Below are 19,527 nucleotides of genomic sequence, written 5' to 3' on the forward strand. Positions count from 1 at the left end.
TGTGCCGGTCCCACTGCTGCTGATGGGAGGGAGAGCTGTGCCGGTCCCACTGCTGCTGATGGGAGGGAAAGCTGTGCCCGTCCCACTGCTGCTGATGGGAGGGAAAGCTGTGCCCGTCCCACTGCTGCTGATGGGAGGGAGAGCTGTGCCCGTCCCACTGCTGCTGATGGGAGGGAGAGCTGTGCCGGTCCCACTGCTGCTGATGGGAGGGAGAGCTGTGCCGGTCCCACTGCTGCTGATGGGAGGGAGAGCTGTGGCCGTCCCACTGCTGCTGATGGGAGGGAGAGCTGTGGCCATCCTACTGCTGCTGATAGGAGGGAGCTGGTCCCACTGCTGCTGATAGGAGGGAGAGCTGTGCCGGTCCCACTGCTGCTGATAGGAGGGAGAGCTGTGCCTGTCCCACTGCTGCTGATAGGAGGGAACTGGTCCCACTGCTGCTGATAGGAGGGAGAGCTGTGCCTGTCCCACTGCTGCTGATAGGAGGAAGCTGGTCCCACTGCTGCTGATAGGAGGGAGAGCTGTGGCCGTACCACTGCTGCAAAATAGGCTCAGTGCCTGCAGGGGTAGGTTTTCGGGGGTTACGCGCGTAACTCTTTGAAAATGTACCCCTTAGGGAATAGCCACTACTTATTGCCGGCATTAGTAGCATGGGATTTATTTACTATTTGGGTATTTTCCAGGTATTTTTATCTTGGATTGGCTACTGATGGAAACAGGATGCTGGGCTTGATGTACCCTCAGTCTGACCCAGTAAAACAACTTCTTATGTTCTTATGGTTAAACTTAGTACCATCCAACAAGTATGCAGGAGGAAATTCAGCCCCCCAAAAATTATCCACACAACAAGAGGGAGATGCAGAGCAAATACACAGTCCAAAAAATTAATGATTATTAGAATCGTTCTTCTTTTATTTTTTCAATATTTTCAAAGCGGCTCATCCAAAGCTCATCACAGTATAAACAGTTGTTTACATTGTCCCCGACACGGACCCGTGTTTCGCTCAGAGCTGCGTCGGGAGGGACTAACAGAGAGTATAATTTCAAGCACTTAGCGTTCAGAGCATATCTGAGCTCTCCCTTATCTCAAATATTGAAACAAATAAAAGAAGAATGATTCTAATAATCATATCTGAGCTCTCCCTTATCTCAGATATGCTCTATACACTAAGTGGTTGAAATTATACTCTCTTTTAGTCCCTCCCACGCAGCTCTGGGCGAAACACGGGTCCGTGTCGGGGGGACCCTGTAAACAACTGTTTATACTGTGATGAGCTTTGGATGAGCCACTTTGAAAATATTGAAAAAATAAAAGAAGAACGATTCTAATAATCATTAATTTTTTGGACTGCGTATTTGCTCTACATCTCCCTCTTGTTGTGTAAACTTAATACCATAACATGTTGCCTTCACAGCTTCCTGAGCTTGCCCAGGGAACAGAATCGTGGCTCGGGAATCAAATTCAGGTCATCTGCATGGTAGGGTATCTAGGGTACAGTATTTGCCACTGAGCACCAGGATGACCCAATGTTTGATTTGTTAAATGGAAAAACACTTCTCAAGATCCATATTTAAAAGCATTTAGCTGACTAACTCAGAAGTCAGCTAGCTAAATGAATTTTTGGGCACATATCTGATTAAATTCTAGCCGGCTAATAAGTTAAGTAGCTAGAATTTAGCCAGATAATTTAGAGGTGTTGCAGGGTGGTAACTAGGAGCAGCTAACTTTAATACAGCCGGCTATATCAGTAATGCAGCTGCACTATTGAATATGCCTCCAGAGTTAGCCAGATAATTTAGAGGTGTTGCAGGGTGGTAACTAGGATCCAGATAACTTTAATACAGCCGGCTATATCAGTAATGCAGCTGCACTATTGAATATGCCTCCAGAGTTAGCCAGATAATTTAGAGGTGTTGCAGGGTGGTAACTAGGAGCAGCTAACTTTAATACAGCCGGCTATATCAGTAATGCAGCTGCACTATTGAATATGCCTCCAGAGTTAGCCAGATAATTTAGAGGTGCTGCAGGGTGGTAACTAGGATCCAGCTAACTTTAATACAGCCGGCTATATCAGTAATGCAGCTGCACTATTGAATATGCCTCCAGAGTTAGCCAGATAATTTAGAGGTGTTGCAGGGTGGTAACTAGGAGCAGCTAACTTTAATACAGCCGGCTATATCAGTAATGCAGCTGCACTATTGAATATGCCTCCAGAGTTAGCCAGATAATTTAGAGGTGTTGCAGGGTGGTAACTAGGATCCAGCTAACTTTAATACAGCCGGCTATATCAGTAATGCAGCTGCACTATTGAATATGCCTCCAGAGTTAGCCAGATAATTTAGAGGTGTTGCAGGGTGGTAACTAGGATCCAGCTAACTTTAATACAGCCGGCTATATCAGTAATGCAGCCGCACTATTGAATATGCCTCCAGAGTTAGCCAGATAATTTAGAGGTGTTGCAGGGTGGTAACTAGGATCCAGCTAACTTTAATACAGCCGGCTATATCAGTAATGCAGCCGCACTATTGAATATGCCTCCAGAGTTAGCCAGATAATTTAGAGGTGTTGCAGGGTGGTAACTAGGATCCAGCTAACTTTAATACAGCCGGCTATATCAGTAATGCAGCCGCACTATTGAATATGCCTCCAGAGTTAGCCAGATAATTTAGAGGTGTTGCAGGGTGGTAACTAGGATCCAGCTAACTTTAATACAGCCGGCTATATCAGTAATGCAGCCGCACTATTGAATATGCCTCCAGAGTTAGCCAGATAATTTAGAGGTGTTGCAGGGTGGTAACTAGGATCCAGCTAACTTTAATACAGCCGGCTATATCAGTAATGCAGCCGCACTATTGAATATGCCTCCAGAGTTAGCCAGATAATTTAGAGGTGTTGCAGGGTGGTAACTAGGATCCAGCTAACTTTAATACAGCCGGCTATATCAGTAATGCAGCCGCACTATTGAATATGCCTCCAGAGTTAGCCAGAAAATTTAGAGGTGTTGCAGGGTGGTAACTAGGATCCAGCTAACTTTAATACAGCCGGCTATATCAGTAATGCAGCCGCACTATTGAATATGCCTCCAGAGTTAGCCAGATAATTTAGAGGTGTTGCAGGGTGGTAACTAGGATCCAGCTAACTTTAATACAGCCGGCTATATCAGTAATGCAGCCGCACTATTGAATATGCCTCCAGAGTTAGCCAGATAATTTAGAGGTGTTGCAGGGTGGTAACTAGGATCCAGCTAACTTTAATACAGCCGGCTATATCAGTAATGCAGCCGCACTATTGAATATGCCTCCAGAGTTAGCCAGATAATTTAGAGGTGTTGCAGGGTGGTAACTAGGATCCAGCTAACTTTAATACAGCCGGCTATATCAGTAATGCAGCCGCACTATTGAATATGCCTCCAGAGTTAGCCAGATAATTTAGAGGTGTTGCAGGGTGGTAACTAGGATCCAGCTAACTTTAATACAGCCGGCTATATCAGTAATGCAGCTGCACTATTGAATATGCCTCCAGAGTTAGCCAGATAATTTTATCTAGCTAACCCCGGGATTCATCATGTCGCTATAAATATAGTGGAATGATGGCCTGCGGGACAAAAGAGGGACAGGGGGTGAAAATATGCAGCCAGCCGCATGCCAGCGGTGTGTTTTCACCTTCTGCGGTTGTGGCCGGGCTGCACGCTTTTGCCCCATAGCACCATGGGAAAAGGTGTTGTATTTTCCTGCAGTACTGCCATTGATAATGTGGAAAACATTATCGACCGCAGCGCTGCTGGGCCATAACCCCATCCAAATCCTGCCCACACTCCTCCGGTCCCCTTATGTAAATTGTACCGCTGCGGTGTGGCCGGCTGTATTAAAGTTACGTGCGATCAGGCCCCAACGCATGTGATAGCGACACATGACAGTTTAAAGAATGACTCTTTAACTTTGCTATCTGAATTGTGTCTGAATACAGACTTCCTTATTTCTGTTTCACATACATCTTATTCGTGATGTCATAATACTGTCCCTCCTTGTGACCTTAGGCAAGTCACTTCATCTTCCATTGCCTCAGGTGCAGACTTACTAAGCACTTTTCCTATAGATACAAAATGGGAGAAAACCTTTAGAAAATAAGCTCCTTAGATTGTAGGGCTGTGCATTCGTGCGTATCTCATGAATGTATGCACAATGAATGGTGTGCGTCTAATGGACACATTTTAGACGGACGCGCATACCATTTGTTTTGTACGTTCGTTTGTCTATTCATTATATATGCGTTTCTACATGAAACGAATGAAACGAAAGGATGTCCAAAAACTAACGAATGCAAATCTCTATTAGATTGTTAGCTACAAATACCTGAATCTAATCCGCTTTGAAATGGAAGAATATAAATCAAAAATTAAATTAAACAGTGCATATTTATTTATTAAAAAACTTGTATCCTGCTAAACAAGTATCATGTAGAACTGTGATTCTCACTGCAGTCATTATACTATGGACTATCTTGGCTTTTTAAAAAATATTTATAAGATGAAACGTATACAAAACACTCCAGCATATAATTCACACCACTAAACATAATAATCTGCCCACAGAACCTCAGCTAAGGTATTATCCTCAGTAAATCCACAATATCTAATATGCATCACATCAAATTTTAAACATGTATCAGGACATAAACTACATTAACGCACTACAAGACACATACTCACCGACACAGCCATACTTATACACACCCCAACCAAATTCACAGGATGAAGCCCACCAAGAAGAATAACCCAAAACTCTCAAATGATCAATAACTGATGTAGGTAGATATGCGTAATAACTTCTTAGGCTCGAATATAATCTTTAGTAATGACTCTCTGTGTGAAAAGAAGGTTTCCATTTGCATAGATTAATGTCATAAAGAAAAAGGGCATATCACATTGAATTCAAAATTTAAAAATACCAAAACAGGCCATCAAAAGAGCCATGTAAGTAAATTTCTTATAACCTTTAGATGAAAATGGGGAAAACTTGGAAGAGTCAAGTAGCAGCAGGCTCCCATCAAAAAGAAAGACAAACCTTGGTAACTATCAATAATAGATGGTACCTACTCTCAAAAAGAATAAAGCTTAGAACATAGCAGTAAGTTACTACTACTACTACTACTACTACTTCTTAACATTTCTATAGCACTATACCATATATGCAGTGCGGTGCAAACATACAAAGACAGTTCCTGCTCAATAGAGTTTACAGTCTAATAAGACAAACATACAGGACAAGAGACAATGGTTAAAAAGAAAAGAAAGTTAGTTAAAAGCAGACATTCTCTATCTTGCATTTATAAACAGTTGCTTTAACAGTATCAATTTATCTGGGTAATTGCCAAGTACTTGTACCCTGGTTTGGCCTCTGTTGGAAACAGGATGCTGGGCTTGATGGACCCTTGGTCTGATCCAGTATGGCATTTTCTTATGTTCTTAACTGTGATGATAAATTTTAAATAGCATTTCTTGAAATTTAGCATCCAATGAAAGCTTCCCAATATTTTCAAAACAATGAATTATATCCATACTAGAACCTGTGTTCCCATTGAGGTAGACTAAAAAGAGTTAAGTTGGCTAATAAGTCTGGTTGGAATTTAACTAAAAACATCTTGTTCCAAACAGACCTAATAACCGAATCAAGTGAGTTAGACTGAAACCAAAACAGAGAGGAACAATATAATATCTTATCTGCAAATAGGCATGAAAGGGAGTATGCGGTATGAACGTAGGAAGGGTGGGTAATAAGTGCTTTAAAATAAATAAATATTACACTTTGCTTGAAGTTGCTCAAATGAACCAACCAAATGAGTATCTTTCAGTAGAAAGAGGATGTATCAGTTGTGTCTTTCATATACCATAGCTTAAACATTCTACCTTGAAGGTCTGGCGGAAACCTCAAATTACCTAGCAAAACCAAGCAACTTAAACCATTGATGTGGAAAGCCCCACCATAACGCTAAGCCAACACCACTGATGGAAAGAGCAGCAAATGTCTCAACAATTCTGGCATATCCACATCTGTTGCATGCAAAAGGAAAATACCAGAAATCTATTCCAAGCAATAGGCAGATTAAGATGACTGTCTTGGCTTTTGTTATAACTGTAATGTTGTTTTTTGTGAATGAATCTGGTATCCTCTTCAGCTGCTCTGCTAACTCATGGACTCTTTGCTTGAATATTGCTTATCAGATACATAATTGGTGTGGTTTCTTAGCGAAGCAATGCTGAGCCATTGATGTGCATGTTAGGATGTACCCGGGCCACATTGAAGCAGATATTCAGCACCACTTAGCCGGATAAGTTTCCTCTTAGCTAGACAGAGGACAGACCAACTTATGAAAATTAACTGCCAGGCAGTTTTAATTATGTTATTTAAATAGATTTATTTCCTGAAGCTAATGGCTTTCATGTATCATGTCCTGAATGTTTTACTCTTATTTAAGGACTTTTCCCATAGACACAAAGTAGGAAGAAAGCCTTGGAAATTACTTTTGTTTGCATAAATGAGATTTGGGATTGTTAAGGTCTAGAGATGACCTTGCTGGTGGAGGGTGACATACAGTGAAGCACTGCAACCCCTCTTACTTTGGAGGTATTCTTTGCTATTTCTTAATTTATTTCATTCTGGAGGCAGTTTTCAGTTTTTGTTGTCTGCTCTTCTAGTGCTAATTTTTGATAGTTCATGCTTTTTGTTATTCTATGAGGAAATATTGTATGCCAGAATTTTTATGTAGAAGAATTTAATGTCATAGAATCAAAATTGTCTAACAATTTCCTACATTGGGCTTTTTTCTCATCTGCATCTTAGTTCTGTCACTCTTTCTCCTAAAATTCTTCCCTTTTTGCCATTTCTCTGCTGTTTCCTGCACTGTCCCCTTTCTGCTCTCTCCCTCCGTCTCCTTTCCTCTCCCCCCTCCAGTTTCCAGGCAGGCAGGTAATTTCATCAGATAGTTTCTCGTATAGAGTCTGCTGAGGCGAGAGCAGAATGAAAGGTTCGCTCCGTCTTTCTAATCCTGCTCTTAGCTGGCTAGAGGAGAGGGCAGTATTTACCTGAGTCAATGGCTTTGAAAGGGCCCTGTTTTGGGATACTTTTGAAATGCTATTGTGCAGTACCAAGATTCTTCCTCTGCTGGGTTCGCTTGTTCAGTGTAACTGTGTCTTAATTTAAAAGTCTGAGAAAACCACTAAGGTGTTTACAAATCTGTGAGTGATATTTTCAGATTGAATGAGCATTTGAAAGAAACCATATCCTATCTACTTGATTTTGCTGGCATCTGTACATGTTTCTATCATATTTATTTTTATGTAATTATTTTATATGTATCTGACTGTAGACACTGGTAGCAACTTGTGAAGAACTGTCTTATGCACAGAAAATCTTCCTCTAACACATTCTCTACACTGATTTATTCCTTGCTTTAAAATGGAGCTAGGGAGGACATTTTTAGACCATAAACTTAGTTGTTTTATGTCAACTTTTTCCAATGTTAATTTGTCTATATTTCATTTCTGATTAATGTGATAAATATCTGATTCTGAAGAAATGTGTCTTCTTTAGGTGAGCCATTGTGAAAGAATCCTTAGGTTAGTACATTCAGAGGGGCAGTGAACCGGTTTACACAATAAACTCTTAGTACAGTAGCTATTCTGAAAATAGAAATATCATTTTTAGACTTTTTCTTGTCAAACTCTAAACACAAAACTTCCATGTTTGAATGCATCCCCAGCAATAGCTCTCTGGTTGGCAGCAGTTGACTGGTAAATGATCTGATTACCTGAGTACACCTTTTAGATTTGGATTTCAGCTCTGAATACTTGTACAGGCTGAAAGTATGTTAAAGAAAGAAGCAATTCTTTTTTTTTTTTTTTGATGATTTGTCTTGATACTCAGTTTAGTTTGTTTTATTCCATGACATCTGAACATGCAAATGAGAGCCTTTATTGGAAATAGGAGCGTTTCACAATGCAAGGGAGGAAAGCTATGTATTGCAGTCTGTAGTAATGTGCAGCTGCAGGGTGTTAGCAAGGCATCTGCGACTCTCACGTGCAGGCATGCAGACAGCTCTTCTGCCTTGGGTTCTCTGGTTATCAGTAACTGCACATGCAGCAAGCTGCTCTGTCTTAGTGAATAGATATTCTTATACTCTTCCGTTTTTTTTTTCTCTTGGTTTGATTCTTCTTTCAGAGAGAATCACAGTGAAATTGAAAGACGTCGGAGGAATAAGATGACACAATATATCACAGAGCTGTCTGATATGGTTCCCACCTGCAGCGCGCTGGCCCGCAAGCCTGACAAACTCACCATTCTCCGCATGGCTGTCTCACACATGAAATCCATGAGAGGGACAGGAAATAAATCCACCGACGGAGCTTATAAACCTTCCTTTTTGACAGAACAGGTGTTTATTTCTGTATTTTCTTTTCAGTAATGAGTATTTGGCATAATTTCTGGTGGTGCAAAGTCATTGTAGGGTCATTGTAATTATTGGCACTGCCTTCACAAGAAGACGTTACACATGTGCCAGTTTGGAAAGGACTCTGTACTCTTGAAGATTCTTACTTTTTCTGTCTTTATTGCTAAGGGACCTGAGATGATATTCTACTTTTATCTTTTTCCTCATGCCTCTCCAAGTCATAAAGCAGAGATAAAATCAACTTTTTGTAGTGTCCAAGAAAGTATTTTTTATTTACATTTGGGGATGACTTAATGTAAAAAGTGTAGTTAGCACTAGAAGGTGTTTTACCAGTCAGTTGATGAGCATGGATGTATAGGGGGGAAGTATAGAAGTAGACGGACATTAGAAGGGAGTCTGCTGTTAATAAGGAATACAGAGCTATAGCAGTCGGTTTTGGGTGAAGTGCATGAATATCTTTGGTGGCTTGTGTAAATATGTGGCAGCCAGGCTTAGGTTATGTACAACACAAGACAAGGGAAAAACATATTTACACATCTAAATGTAACTACTATTGTAGCAATTTTCAAAAGCCATTTACTCAAGTAAATGGCTTTTGAAATATATGCCGTTGAATTTTCCTATGGAAAATTCAACGGCATATATTTTAGAAATTTTGAAAAACCCATTTATTCAAATAAAGTGCACTTACATGAGCGAAACCCAATTTTAAGCATGTAATTGCTTTTTAAAATCAGGCCTATATAAAACTATTTTTTAATATTATTTATTTAAAAGTTCTTTTTAACTGCCTTCCTGGCCTTCAAGGGTTGCCTAAGGTGGTGTACAAAATAAAATAGTACAAATGAAATAAAAATAAATACAATTCATACATCAATAACTGAAACCAAAACAAAGTATTAAAACAACTAGCTGATTAATAAAAAAAAATAATAAATAAAGAGTGGACAAACAAAGCTCTTAAAAACTGAACATGGTCATGTTTCAGCAAATTGCCTGCATCAAGTATTTATTCAACAAAACACACAACACGAAGAACAGACGAGACAGACTAAAAGTCTAACAAAGGTCCACTGGATAAGCAGCTTCCCTGATCACATACGATCTTTCATGTATTGAGAGTCACAGATCTGAATTTTAAAATATATGACCTTGACTGTTTGGGATTTTTGTCACAGTAAGTGCAAACCACTTTTATGAGAAAATAATAAATTACTTTTAAGGTGTGATAAATAAATCGGCTCTCAATGGATTATGGTTATTTGTTTGCTTTTATATACCGACATTCGTTGGAGTACATCACATCGGTTCACATTATAACAGTTGGAATAGTATGACAGGGGAGTCTTACTATTTATACATTGTAACATTAAACCTTAATGAGTGAACATTAAACATTTATAGCAATAAACGTTAAGGATTGGATGTTGAAAATTCAATTTTCTAGCTGGGCTAAGGTGCCTGATAACAGATACAATATAGCATGTAACCAATTTTAACATGGGATTAAGGAGACATTGGAGGGGGGAGGGCATGGGGGCAGAGAGTGAGACATAGAGCGCAGAAGAGAAGGGTTGGGGTGAGGGGGATTAGCCTGTGTGTTGGCAGGCTTTATGGAATAGCCATGTTTTCAGTTGTTTTTTGAACGCTTGGGTGGAGGGTTCCAGTCTGAGTTGGGAGGGCAGCTTCTTCCAGAGGGTGGGGCCAGCTACTGAGAAGGTAGGTTGTCTGGTGGAGGTGAGGTGCGCTAGTTTTGTGTGGGGGATGGCAAGCAGGCCTGTGGATCCTCTGGTAATCGTGGGGTTGGGGAGGGTCTTTAGCCCGTTTGATTTTTCCGTTGTTGATGGTTTTGTGCAGGAGGGTGACCTGTATGTTATGGGGGAGCCAGTGGAGTTCTTTTAGGATGGGGGTGATGTGAGATGAATGGTTGGTGTTTGTGAGAGATGACAATACGATGACAATAAGACAAACATTCAGAAGGCTCACAACACTTGAGGAGACCTGCTCAGGTAATGTTTCTGTCTGGTAGACCTCTGATAGTCTTACAGTTTTTCTTGTCTGTTGTAAGTGTTGTATGTAGTTTGTGTTGAATTTTTCTCTAAAATTCTCATGATGCAGGCAGTTATGGAGTGGAGCAGTAGCATAGTTGTTAGAACGGTAGGCTGAATCTTGTTTCTCCTTGGGAAACTCACTTCATCCTCCATTGCCTCAGGTACAGACTTAGGGGCTCATTCACACCCTGCCCACCACTTAGCCCGCTAACTAGTTAACCAGATATGTAACGTCTGCTAATCCCGGGCAGGTATTCAGCTGTTGTCACTTAGCCAGATAAGTCAAAACTTATCCGGGTAAGTGGTGCTGAATATCTACTTCCAAATTTCTTAAACTGACATTTATTACCCCCATATTCAACTCCAAAAAACTGCAATAGATCCCTGCTTTAGATTATAATCAAGATAGACCATAGGCTTGTTGAAATAGCCATGTCTTAATGACTTTTCTAAAACTTAATAGATCCTTTATAAATCGAAAATCCTTCAGAAGACACTTCCATAACATAGGGCTAATAACAGGAAAAGACCCTTTCTGCATCTAGACTAAGTTAATCTAACGTGGAGCAGGAATCTAGAATAAGCAATCGTTAATTAGAGATATTCAGTGGGATGCTTATCCCTCTGAATATCCAGGACAGCTAACCATAGTTGGATAACTTGTCTACTCATGGCTTATTGAATATTACCCTCCTCTATGTTCTGGAGACAGGAAACTGATTGGATTACATAACAATATGGCTGTCAGCAAAAAGGGCCATTAGCAATTACCTGCTGTGTTGCCACAGCTCTTACTTACTTATAATCTCTTTCCTCTGCCACTAAGGTCCCTTTGTGTCTATCTTATGTAGGCTTGAGTTCTGCTACTGCGTTGGCTCCTATGACCTGTGGGAAGTCTGTTTCGCACCCTCTATGTGAAAAAGTATTTTCTCTTATTCCTTTTGAGCTTTCCTCCCTTCAGCTTCATATGATGATCCCTAAACCATGAACTTTCCATTCTTGCTTTTTAAAATATTTCCATACTGCTTAATCCCTACAGCTCAATGCAGGAAGATCCATAAAAGTACTTACTTTCTGGTACTTTATTGAATCTTGCTAGATATTTGAATGTCTGTATCATGTTTTCTTTTTCCAGTATATCTTTACTTCCGTAAATCTCTCTACATATAGCTTACATTGATCTGTTCACCATTTTGATGGCTCTCCTTTGAATTGCCTCTACCTCATTAGGGTCCTGGAGGTCAATATCAAAGGCATTTATCTGGATGGCAACTTTTGAATGTCACCAGTACTTATCTGGCTAAATTTTGACCGGATCAGTTACTATAGCTGGAACACGTATGGGCACTTTGGGGGCTTTCCCGGCAGGGATAAGTTTACTGAATACCTTATCTGGCTAACTCCGAAATTAGGAGTTAGCCAAATAAATTATCCAGTTTAGATTTGTGCAGTAGAAGAGTTAAAGTTATCAGAAAATATTAGTCAGTACTAGAGGATAAATTATTTCAGCTGATTGGGCCTCCTGACTCAATCCCCCACCCTTCTCCTCAGTGAAAGCAAGTCTGCCCCCCCCCCCCCCGCACCCAAATTTAAGTAGCCAGAAAAAGCCTCCCTCCCTGTTCCTTGCCCATTCCTAAAGCCCCCATTGGGAGGGCATCCTCCTGCCCTTTCCAGACACCCCAAACTGCTTATAGTGACCACGAGTTAGACACGCTGGGAGCCGTTCTCATGTTCCGAATTCCCAGTCACGGAAAGGGATTTGGGAGAGACCGGGTGGGGCAGGGGGGTTAGGGTGAGTGCTGACAGTGGATGGGAAATGTGGCAAGTGTACTAATAGTTTTCTGAACTGCTTAATTTTCTGTTTGACTCATCTTTCCATTACCTCAAGGCACACTGCCTAGTAGAGATGTACATGGGAAAAAATGTTTGCTTTAATTCTTTCATTCGTTTTGTTTGATTCGTTTCAAGCAAAAAAAAGTTTTGTTTATTCAATCTTTTTGTCCATTCATTGCTCTTTAATGCGATGGCAGCCCCAAACTCAAGGGACCGCCATCACCTTAAAGGGCTGGTCACTAAAAAGTCCTATGGCTAAAGAAAAGGTTGAACGTAAGGGTTAGGGCTGACCCCTAGCTCAGCTTGGGGCTGCCAGTTGAGGTGGCCCCAATTCCTTAAAAGTAAATAAATAAAAAATAGATTTATGTGCCCGTGCGGCGACAGTTGCGCACTAGTGTGACTTGGTACATCATCCAGGAAGTTAGCCAGATGTAACTTAGCTGGCTAATTTAGAAGGAATATTCAACAGCATGGCTATGCTTCTGAATATACCCATATATATTCTAGTTAGCTGGATAAATTATGTACGGGTAACTTTAGACCTGCTATCGAGCAGGTTTAACTTATTCGGTTAACTTAACCAGATAACTGGATAAGTGCTGATATTTGGACAAGGTAACTGGATAAGTAGCCTGCCCCTATCCACCCATTGCCCACCCTCAAGATAACTGGCTGGATATTCAGTGGCTGCCACTTAGCTGTATAAGTCAGCTGTTTTGGATCAAAATAAAATATTACAAGCCTTACATTTAACAATATATTTGCATGGATATTTCAACAGGAGGGAAGCTCCCAAGGCTCATACATCCTGGCATAAGGCCAGAAGGCCTTTCCTCCTTTCTTGGGTAGCTCTAGCTAAATCTGGGAAAATCCTTACAACTTGACCTAAAAAATTAACATTCAAATTTTTAAAGTAACACTTCATAATAAAGCGTAAATCCTGCTCGTAAATAAAATAAACCAACAGAGTAGCCCTTTCAGAGATTTCCATTCTAAGAACGCTCTCAGGTACACAAAATCTGTTGGAGATTGCACAACCCCTTCTTGTCTAACACGTGATCTAGAAGGCAGAAAGTATACTTTATTAAACGAAGGAATATTTTCTGAGGAAATATGTAGAACTTCTATCAAGTACTTCCTGAGAGTAACCCAAGGCAATTCCTTAACTCTAGGAAAATGTAAAAAAGTATAAATTTAAATGTCTTAGATGGTTCTCAATAAACTCAGCTCTTCTTATAAGAGCCCCCTGCTCTTGTATAAGCCCAACATCTATAGTCTGGAGAGTTTGAACTTTATTTTCAAGACTTTGAATTCTTGCAGACTGCTCTAGTAACTGTCTCTCATGATCATGAGTTAAGGTGTCCAATCTTCCAGAGACAGAGTTAAGTTTGGCTGAGCAGTCCAAGAGAGAAACAGCAAACTGAGCCATCAATTCCCATAAACAGCCAAGTGTCACTACAGCAGGTTTAGGCAGCATAGGAGACCTTTGAGAGGGAGCTTAGTCAATCAGAGGTTGAACCAATTCTTTAAGTAGCAAATTAATAATTACAGAAAGCCCCTCACCTTCAGAACTCAGAAAATGTTGTCGTTGACTCACAGTCACCATTTCAGAGCCTCCACTCACCACCAATGGAAAATTCAAATCGGAGACTTCCCCTCCCATGGTTCCCTCTAATGCGGTCTGTGACAAAGCTACACCAGCTGGGGAACTACTTCGAAATACTAGTGGTAATTTACAATTGAAGGGGTTCAAAGATGCCTCTTCCACTGATGGATGTGGTGCTCCTACACTGGGAATCTCGACCCCATTATCGGCAAGAACTGGAGCCACAAAGTCATTGATGGTATGCTGGCCATTGGGGAAGTGGAGGCTCGTTGGGAAGTACTTTCACCTTCCTTTCCATTTAGAAGACATTTCAGTGAAGAAACAGATAAAAAGAAACAAATTTGGCACAGTAAATGCTCCGAGGCTACCTCATGCCACCATCTTGACTCTCTCTCAATTTGATCATATATTTTATCTGCATTTATTGCAATAAACAGCTTAGAGATTGTAGGCAAGTGAGTTATTGGTCGATAATTTTTGTGGATATTTGGTCCTCCCTGCTCTTCCTCTTATTAGCCATTGTGGAGTTAATTCTGGTTTTTGCAGTTAGCCAAAAGTTGAGCATGCCATCAGAGTTGGGGCTCTTTTTAACATGGCTTCCATCTCAATTGTAACTTCAGGCCATTTTATTATTTTGATGTTTGCCTGTTTTCTATTATGCTCTACAGGATCTTAAGTTTTTCCAAAACTGTTCTTTTTCTTCCTTCATTGGTGATGTTTTAACAGCATTTATGGTTTTCCCCAATTCCCTTTAGAAATACTTTGGATTCTTTCTAAATATTTTATTTTGGTGCCTCCCCTTTCTGTTTTCTTCATGTCTTTGCTGCTTTTGTGCTTCCACTATTTTCAATTTATTATTGAAGGGTATGAATTTAAGATAGTTTGTTAGTGCAACATATTTTAGCATTAGGTTTTGGATTTTCTCATTATTTTAGTGTCCTTGATCCTTTGAAGTATTCGTCTACCAGTGATAATTCTTCATGCAGTGATTTAATTTTCTTTTCTAAACATTTTTTCCAAGGAGGAATAGTTCTTTCTCCTGGTCTCTGGCCTTGTGTCATTGTTGGTAAGATTCTTTCAATAATATTTTTGCTGCACAGTATTGTATCTGGTTTCTGCCTGTGATATCAATAGATGACTCTATAATACAGATTATAGCCTTGTTCATCTCACTTATCATGCTTTAAACTTTGGGTCTCAGATTTACTTTCGGTATTCTTTACATCTCCAGGGCCCCAGCATACATTATCTCTCTCCACATAAACCAGGAGCTCAGCTGCCTATTCTTCAGTCTCCTGATTCCTTTTTGCATTCTGCTTCCTGGCCTGTCGTACCCTGCACCCATACCTTTCAAGGATATCTCACCAGTTACTTCTTCCAATTCTTCTTGGTTGCCTTTCTTCTGGTGGTCCTTATCTGTGTAGGCACTTTTGTTCTAGTGGTCCTTGTTTGCTTGGGTGCCTGGTTCATTTCCTCTTCCCTCTGCTTCCCTGCCTATCATGCACTGCTCTCATATTCCAGCATTGCATCCTTATCTTTCACTGGTATTGCAACAGTTGCCTTTTCCAGTTGTTCTAGATGTTTGGGCACCTTTGTTCTGGTGGTCCTCAACTGTTCAGGTGCTTTTATTCTAGTGGTCTTTGACTGCTCAGAGACCTTTCTCCTTGGATTCTCAGGTACCTTTACTGTGGTTCTCAGTAACTGCCCAGGCAACTCTCGGGGTTCCTTTCTGCATCTCTTCCTTCTTACTATCTTTCATTCAGCATCATCTTTCAGCTGTTTTAAGATGTCATCACTACGGTACTGCTATTTTATAATTTCTCACATTAAAAATCTTAAGTTACCAACGTTTGCTTTTTGCAACTTTTCCTTTGATATTTGTCCTCCTTTTTCCATTTTTGACAGACGATTTATTTGCAGGATGTTGACAGTGTCTCTTGAGAAACTGAGATTTTCGGCTGCACCATGTGTAACCATTCATGATGCATCAGGGTACCATCCACTCCTATGTTCTCTTACAGAGCCAAATCATGAGGGACTTCTTCTTGCTCCGGTACTCTCTGCAGCATTAGACAGGTGGAATTCCACTGGGGCCTACAGTCTGAATCATCCAGCGCACAGGTACCCCTACTGCTTCCTACCTTTCCAGCAGCTGCTGCCCATTTTTCATGCTCTGCTGAAAATGCCCCACTATTTTCCTGTACTTACCAATTAGTCCTTTCAAGACTAAGCTGCTGCCATGTTCTTGCTTGGCCGTCAGGATGTCCTTTACTGCAAGGTGCAGCGAGCATGCAAAGCAACAGATCTCCTCATAGCACAATCTTGCATTGCCTTTGTCCCAAAAATCCAGGAATAACAGTCTTATCTCTCTTCTCTAGCTGGCAGCCCTCTATCATCTTCCTTATTTCTGCTAAGATATTCCCTGAGGTGTGCAGTGAATATCTTACTCATTTTATGCAGCACAGCCCACTTGTATCCTGCTGCTCCGCCTCTGCTAGAACTGCTTCCTGCTCCTGCCTCAGACACCAGTTTGTAATCTAGGAAAGATAAGCTTGTGTAGCATTCTGCCTGTTCCAGATGTTGCTAGTGAAATGAACACTTCCCCTCTCCACCTTGGCCAGCTGTGCTTGGATGTGAGCATGGCACTGAGTGTACAGGCCAAGGATAAATGTTGTTTAGATGGGCAGTTTGTAATTTGAGCTCTATCATCTATAAGGGCTGGTCATCCAGGTCCATCATTTCCTCACTACAGTGTGTGACCACTTTTGATTCTACAGGTCAGTGAGGTGGATATACACCCATTCTGCTCTATGGTAGTGCCATTGATGTGAGTTTGGGGGCTACTTCTCTGTGACCTCACTGGAGGACAAGGCTGATGGGGGGTGGGGGGGAGACTGACTGTTCTAACATTTTCCTGCTGCTGCTACTCACAGGTCTATTTCCTGTTTATTGACTTCAATTTGTTCACCTCCAAAAAGGCATTTAGCCCTTGGATTACTGCATCCTAGATGTGAGATTTTACATTGTATTTGATTAAAGCAGGGGTGGCCAACTTTGGTCCTTAATAACTGCAAACAAGTCTGGTTTTCAGGATAACCACAGTGAATATGCATGAGATAGGTTTGCATGTACTGCCTCCATTGTATGTAAACCTATTTCATGCATATTAATTGTTGCTATCCTGAAAGCCAGGCCTATTTGTGGCACTTGAGGACCATAGTTGGGCACCCATGGATTAAAGCATAGGTACCATGAAGCCGATATTTCAGCTCTACGTATCCGAATAAGTAGCGACTTATCCAGCTAGGTGGCAATGGCTGAATATCCGATTGCAATCAACATTGCCACTTAGCCGGATAAGTACTTATTAGGCTAATTAGTTAACCAGAAAAGTGGTGGATCAAGGAGGAGTTATTTATCTGGTTAAGTTAATCAGATAAGTTAGATCTGCTCAATATTAAGTCTAAAGTTAGCCGGATAAGACTAACCCAGCTAACTAGTGACTTTTATGGGGATATTTATCAGCATAACAGTGCTGCTGAATATCCCTTGTAAATTAGCTGGATAAATCTTTTCTGGGTAACTTACTTATCCGGATAAATTTGAATATCTATTCCCATATCTTTAACTATTTTAAGTCACTTTTCATCTTATTTACCCCCTCTGGCATGTCTTCTGTGTTGTAGATTTTCATATCATCTCACAAACAAGCTGTTTCTCTTCTAATTCTTCCCCTGCTCTTATAAAAAATGGAAGAGGACTAACCTAGCAGCATCCCATTTGTCACGTTCTCGTCAAGAGTAGACCTCATTGACCCACTCTCTAAGTTCTGTTGTTCAACCAATTTCTCAGGGTTTATAATAGTTTCGCTCCCAGATTGATTCGCTTGCTCCCCAGTCTTCTATGTGAAGAAGTCAAAGCTTCACTGAAATGTAGATAGGTCACATCAACTTTACTCTGAACTGTAGGCCATTTCACATGTAACATTTTAAATCATGTATTTTCAATAAGTATTTGATAATTTGTGTCTGTGGATCAAAAGCAGTTTTCAGATTATGATGGGAAATTTGTTGTATATGTGATGGAATGTTCAAGTGATTTCCTGAAGTCTAGACAATGTAGTTTAACATAAGAGTGTAAGGCAGTTCGGGCTTTACTATAAAGTGTACTGGTATAATGGATAAAATGAGGCGCTTTGCAGAGCTAAGCACAAGGAGCTGAGTGACAAGAGCAGGGAAAAAATTGGCTCATGGAGTATCTGAATCCCTCATGCAATTTCCTTGCAACACGTGTCAACAACAGCTCCCAACGCACGTCAAGTTCATCCTGGAATCTGGCAGAATTGACTTAAAATATCTCCAAAATAAACTTCACATTTTCCCTAAATAACTAAGAAGTAGAGCACAATCTAGACCAGGGATAAGTGAACAGAGCCCTGTTCCATCCATGCAAATTGGTTGGATCCCTCACAAATCTGCTTACATCTCTAGAAGAGATTTAATATTTTATATATATATATATATATATATATATATATATACACACAATGTTTTAAACCACAAAGTCCAGGTTATATTAAATCCCCAAGTCTTTCGATGATTTCAGTGTTCTCTGGGCTAGGAAACACACAATTCCTGTGAAGTTTAGAAGGCGTATCGCATAAACAGGGTCAGAAAGTAAGAGTTTTATGCATAAAAATTAATTTAAAATAAAGAGGAAGTAAAGGACTCTGTGTCAGAGAGAAAGACACCTACACACATACATTCTCTCGCAGACTTAGACAAAGTGTGTATATGGGTGTGTCTCTCTCTCGTCTACTCAGAAACACAAACACTCTCTCTGACACACTACTGTTGTGAGTACCCTATCCCAGCACTGCCGCATCATGGAAAAAGTTCTTGCTTGCTTCCAGCCCTTCCCCATTCTGCAGCAGCCTCCTCCCTTTCCCAATCCCACTCGCTGGGTCCACAGTCAGAGCTCGGTCCAGTTTCTCCAGCACTGCCCAGGCACTTCTTCCTGGCTTACTCCCTCCCTTCCTGTGCCTGTAGCTTGCCTCCACTTCTCTGCCACCCTCCCACCATTCCAGTACATTCCCATGGACTGCATGCTACAAGTCTGCTGCTTGTATGTTTCCCCAGGCTCCAGGGGAGGGGTGCCCAGAAATAATCAATATTGTTCTTTGGGCTTACAAGAAAAGAAAAAAGCCATGGCCAAGACTAGGACAAGCCACTAACCCAAAGCAGCACATCTCCAGATGGGAATTTCTTTCTCTAGTGGAGCCAGTGCAGCCAGGGGTCTATTAAGAGTATTAGGTGCCATAGGCAAACCTTACAGCCTTGCACACAGTCCAGGGCTAGTACTCCCCACAAACAATTTAAAAATATACATTAATAGTAACAGATTTTACATGAAAAAGAAAATTAAAAGTACAGTCTACTTACAACATGGGTGTTATGGCTCGGGTCCTGGCTGGATGTAGGGAATACCACTCTCGGAGAGGCGCAAGTTGCAGGGCAAGGCTAGGTCCGGTCTTAAGCCTAACCAGCCCCTCCCCCATAGGTTGAGCCCTTAGGTTCTGGGGGCCAGCAGGTGAG

At 40.9% G+C, this 19,527-nt stretch overlaps 1 protein-coding gene across 4 annotated transcripts in view; it reads left to right on the top strand.

The window, feature by feature from the left end:
- ARNT2 (aryl hydrocarbon receptor nuclear translocator 2) overlaps window positions 1-19,527 on the top strand; it is a 251,764-nt gene that overhangs the window by 58,484 nt on the left and 173,753 nt on the right. For all 4 annotated transcript variants that reach the window (XM_029574575.1, XM_029574576.1, XM_029574577.1 and 1 more), the window contains one exon: window positions 8,215-8,428. In XM_029574575.1, the coding sequence (XP_029430435.1) occupies window positions 8,215-8,428 (214 nt within the window). The remainder of the gene's footprint in view (window positions 1-8,214; window positions 8,429-19,527) is intronic.

Source organism: Rhinatrema bivittatum, chromosome 13 (genome assembly GCF_901001135.1).
Source record: "Rhinatrema bivittatum chromosome 13, aRhiBiv1.1, whole genome shotgun sequence".
Lineage (NCBI taxonomy): Eukaryota > Metazoa > Chordata > Amphibia > Gymnophiona > Rhinatrematidae > Rhinatrema > Rhinatrema bivittatum.